Below are 5034 nucleotides of genomic sequence, written 5' to 3'. Positions count from 1 at the left end.
ATCCACAAAAGGAGTCTGGGGATCTTAAACTTAAGTTTTATGTTTTGTTTTTTAACTCAACACTTAGTATTTATATGGAAGTATATGAGAGGGATAGGTGCTTCGTTGTTATTTCAAATACTGAGCCAATTATCCCAATACCATTTTTTTCAATAATATAAACTTTCTCTATAGCCCAACTCCAAGAAGGAACCAAAATAATTCTATATTAAATCCCATATAATAGAAAGCCCTTAAAGTTGATTTATTTCCCTTTTGTTAACTGACCTTGCTTTACTATTTAACTTGTAGCAAACAATCTAATCATAATTTTGCTGAGTTTTCACAGGACCTGGGGCTTGAAATCACAAGTCAGAGAGCAGATGCCTGTAAGAAAACAGAGGAAAGAGATGCTGGCCTTGAGTACAAAATGACCCCTATGCATCACAATTCTGGTGCCAACTAGTGTCCATACAGCTGTGCAGAAGAGCAAGTAGAGCTCTCCTGCTTCCCACTTTATTGTCTTTTCCTTTAAAATCTCCTGTCCTGGCCTGAAACTTTGTAGATGATCTTTGAACCTTAATTACAATGTTCACTATCTTCCCAGGTCCAGTTTCCTTTTCACCAACATTTACTTGCCTCTGCAATAATGGCCTTTTGATCAGTGGGGATCCTAACCTGGGTTCACTCACCTAGCTGGACCTGAACCTGGTCTGGGTCCCATCCCTACTGATTCAAAAGTTTTCAATTAGTTTACTAGCACTTGCCCACATTGGAGTTAGACAACTGACTTTCTTTTCTGGTTCACGTGTTTTCTTTCTTTCTGTTTTTTCTTTTCTTTTCTTTCTCTTTTTTATTTTATTTTATTTTTTTTTTGGAGCGGGGGAGGTTTTTGCTATAGGGCACATGCACTTGTCAGAAAGACAGAGAGAGACAGAGCGACATGGCCACTCCACAATCCCTTCTCCTCCATTTTTCTCTCGGGATCTTGGGAATGCATGCAAATGCACCTGGCGTGAGTTTAAGTCACCAGGTCCAGTATTCGAACCACAGTCGACTACATGGAAGTCCAGTGACATAGCCATTATGCCAACTGCTGGTCCCAGTTCACCTATTTTCTATTTATTTTGTTACAATATTGCTTTAACATGTAGTTTCACAATACTTTTTAATCTGTCAGTGTAAATTCCCCCAAATTACTGTTCTGAATTGCTCAAAGACTTCACTGGTGTTCTACATTAGGGACAAGGCTAGAGTGTTACTATATGGTGAAGTTTCACCAATACAAAGTAGAGGGGATCTTCAGTGTGTCCCAGACTCTCAAGATCTGAAAATGCATCAGCAGGCTCTATTAGACTCAGCACATCACCTCCATAAACAGGAACCCTTCACAAGTGGAATCACTCATTTAGATTTAAATTGCAAAGTTCTTAAAGGGGGCAAAAGAGTGCTATCTGAAGGATCTATATTTATAATGTGATTCAGTCACAGAAACAGGGCTGCCATGTTTTTACTGCTGTGATCCTATTTTTTTCCAGCTGAAAGTAATTGTATTGTTTAATTATAACAACCAAAATATAAATCAGTATTGGTAGAAAATGAAACAATCATCCCCTCCCCGAAATAAATACACAGACAGAAAGGAAAATATCGTAATTGAGGTAAAAAAGTTAAACGTCACTTCCTATCTATTTTTCAGACTACCTAGTTTCAAGCATCCTTTCCCACCTTCCATCTGGGTTCAAATCTGGAACAAGATTTTTAGGGTAAATGCTGGGCTTTACTTGCTGGGGGGCAAAGGTGAGAGAAGTAGGCATTTAGGGGCTATAGAAGAGGAAGGAGATTTTTGCGGCAAATAGGATATTATCTGCATTGTATAAATACATTACAGTGGAACTGAGAGTATGATAAGCATATGTTTAACTTTATGTGCAACTGCTAAATAGTTTTCCAAAGTATTTGGATCATTTTATATTTCCAGGAACAATGTGAGACAGTTCTATTTGTTCTATTTCCAGCACTCGACATTGCCAGCTTTTGTTTGGGGCCATTATAGCAGGTGAATCTTCTGATTCTACTTTGCATTTCCCTAATGACTAGAGATTTTGAGCATCTTTTCATGTACTTATTTGTGATTTGCATATCTTCTTTTGTAGTCTTTATGAAAACTCCTTACCCTTTTCTACTTTGTTGTTCCTTATCTTATTATTGTGGAATGAGAAAAAGGTGACTCCGCCCACTCACCCGCCCCCACCCTCCTGCCGCACTGCAGGTGTGAACGGTAATTGGGAATCTGAGCTCACAGTGACGTGACTCTTACTAGACCCCAGAGCTGATGCCTGGACTAGCCTGTCCCAGTTTCAGTCTACTGGTTCTTGGCGGCGGTGTGCCGGCTCAATATTGCTCTGAAAGTGGGCGAGCCTGTTGCCCAGAGAAGGAGGAAAGCAGTAGAAACTGACCCCAATCTGAGACAGGTTGGTGGGTGTTGAATTGAGGGGTGGGGGTGGCAGAAGGCAAAGATCAGAGCGAGCGGGTTGGAACTGGGTTCTCTATCTGTACACTAACTCCCACCCATTTGGTGCAAAAAATGGAGGGTTTAGAGGAGGAACTCGAGACGGACTTGAGGTTGAGAATGGGTACTAGTTGGGATTTCCTAGGAGGCTGGCGATCTAGCCCTCTGAAAGATAGAGAGGGCCGGTAGACGTGACGGTGTATAAGCTGCCTGATTCCTGCAGGGCTATCGGAGAGGGACACAGCCGACAACCAGGGGCTGAGGGGAGAGCAGACCCTCCACGGTTCCAAGCCTGCGCTCTTTTCCTCACACTCAGTCCATTTGGGGCCGAAATAGCGGGCTTCTGGAGCAGGGGAGGGGGAATTGCCACGGGGCTGGCTGGGGGTTGGTGGGGAGGGGAGAGGGTCAGGAATTACGGAAGCAGTCCCCACTGCGGAGGAGGCGGAGGAGGCGGAGGAGGCGGTTAAGGCGGTTAAGGCGGTTAAGGCGGTTAAGCAGGCGAATGTCTGACTGGGAGATAGAGGCAAGGAGCTCTGAGAAACTGTTCCTGGTCCATACAGGTCGGTGTAAGCATGAGAACTGCTTGTGGACTTTGGGATAAGAATGACAAAGCGCTGAGATTGCAGCGGGTCCTGGTTTGCAGTGCTCACACACCTCTTTGCTCATCCTCCATCTTGATGTATAAAATGGTGGTTATGGGCAGAGGTGGGCCGAAGAGATGTTTGTGGGGCCAGCTGGATATCCAGATTGAAAATCTTTGTAAATAAACTCTTATTTCCACCCAGCAAGCTCTTCTGATTTACCTGTTCAGCAAGTTGTCCATCTATGTTCAAGAAATAATTAGGTGACAGTTGAGAAAAGACGGTGAAGATAGATGGCCTAAAGAAGTTAAAAGGATGGGTAAATTATTATCTTTGATTATAATGCCCACTACTAGAAGGTGGATAACCTGTCACAGGGTTGGAGAAGAGGTTGTGAGACAGAATGGAAGGCCCCTAAGTCCACATAGAACAGGAGCCCCCAATCTCTGTCCTTTGATCAGGAGATCAGTCCTGGACATTGTTGCATTTGTGTCCGCAGGTCTTTAGGGCTATTGGCACAGCAAATTTCAAGGCAAAGAAAGAAAGGCTGCCTCTGATCTCTGCAGGTAGGGGATTTTGGGGGGCCCTCTGGTGCAGGGGTATCAAGGATTAGACCAGAATCTGCGAGACTCAATCCCTCCCTGTCCAGGTTAAGTACAGGAGAAACCTAGCAGAGTTGAACAAAACTATAGGCCTTTGACTGCTGAGAGAAGAAGGGAGTAGAGGGGCAAGGTCTGGGGTACCCCAGGGGAGCCTATCAGGATCCTTGGGAGCTGAAGCCTGGTATGTCAATAATTGCCCTGCCCACCACCTGTCCAACATCTTGAGAGGAGTCTCCTGGGGAAAGATTTTCAGGAAAAATTGTGGGTTTAGTGGCAGGGCTGGGTCTGAGACATCCTCTAGACAGTACACAAAATATCTCCAGTTTCAGGAAAACCTTTACCATACCGAGTTCTGAATCCTGTTATCAAGCATTCAATCTCTCTTGTTTCATTTTATCTCCTAGGAAGAAGAAACAGGAAAAAGATCCAACATGGAAAATATCTCCCAGGAAAACAAAGTCGGGGAGCAGGCCTCAGTGCAGAATGAAGATGAAGTTTGCCCTTTAAGAGGCGGTGAAGGCCAGGAGCCTGTAGGAAATATTACAGGGGGTTGGGCTCCACCGGTTCAGGATTTTGGAGGGGATGTGCCTAACAGGCTTGTCAATAACATTGACATGATAGATGGAGACGCAGATGATATGGAACGGTTCATGGAAGAGATGAGAGAGCTAAGGAGGAAAATTAGGGAGCTTCAGTTGAGGTACAGTTTGCGCATTCTTATAGGGGATCCTCCTCACCATGATCATCATGATGAGTTTTGCCTTATGCCTTGAATCTTGAGGTTAATAATCATAAACCCCTGCTTTCTAAACTTGTATTTTTGGTGCAAACTTAGTGTGAATGTTTTGGAGTTCTGCTATTTCCTGATTGGGGATTTCATCTTGACCTTGTCATTATGTTTTTATGTCAACAGGAGAATTCTATCAACTTGCATGGAAAGATGTTTATTACATACCACCATAAAGTTAATAAAGCATTTACAAAAGTCTATAGATATATTATCTCATTTAAAAGCATGCATATTTATATTTATGTATATATAAAACATATTTATATGAAATGTGTATGAAAACCAGAATGTTTTATTCTACGTAGTATACTTATTGATACCTTTATTTACTTATTTCTTAATTATCTGTTTTTCTTCTTTCCCAAAATGAATACATATGTTTTATGTGTTAGAAAACAGTAAAAAGTGGGGTTGGCAGGTGGCATGGTGGTTAGGGGCACTGGATTCCCCCATGGCCAACCACGGTTTGAGTCTCAGACCTGGCAGCTTGCTTTCTCACTTTCCCTTTCCCTCCTCTCTCTCTGTCTCTCTCCGGTCAAATTAAAAAATAATAATAACAAATGGAATTAA

General features: G+C 42.8%; 1 protein-coding gene across 3 annotated transcripts; it reads left to right on the top strand.

The window, feature by feature from the left end:
• Positions 1 to 2296: 2296 nt before the first annotated feature.
• On the top strand, positions 2297 to 4652 carry BEX5 (brain expressed X-linked 5). 3 transcript variants are annotated; one of them, XM_006165220.2, is made up of 4 exons: positions 2297 to 2453; positions 3277 to 3391; positions 3572 to 3638; positions 4079 to 4652. In XM_006165220.2, exon 4 carries the CDS (start codon positions 4106 to 4108, stop codon positions 4445 to 4447), a length of 342 nt encoding a protein of 113 aa, XP_006165282.1. In that variant the 5' UTR covers positions 2297 to 2453; positions 3277 to 3391; positions 3572 to 3638; positions 4079 to 4105; the 3' UTR covers positions 4448 to 4652. The 3 variants fall into 3 exon arrangements, with proteins under 3 accessions (XP_006165282.1, XP_006165280.1, XP_006165281.1); XM_006165219.2 differs by lacking the exon at positions 2297 to 2453 and adding an exon at positions 2977 to 3051; XM_006165218.2 differs by lacking the exon at positions 3277 to 3391.
• The last annotated feature ends 382 nt before the right edge of the window (positions 4653 to 5034 follow it).

Source organism: Tupaia chinensis, unplaced genomic scaffold (genome assembly GCF_000334495.1).
Source record: "Tupaia chinensis unplaced genomic scaffold, TupChi_1.0 Scaffold143827_1, whole genome shotgun sequence".
Taxonomy (NCBI): Eukaryota; Metazoa; Chordata; class Mammalia; order Scandentia; family Tupaiidae; genus Tupaia; species Tupaia belangeri.
This window is presented reverse-complemented; position numbering and strand designations above follow the sequence as displayed.

Coding starts and splice junctions, on each gene's coding strand:
- BEX5 (XM_006165218.2), top strand. CDS start 4,106: ATGGAAAATATCTCCCAGGAAAACAAAGTCGGGGAGCAGGCCTCAGTG.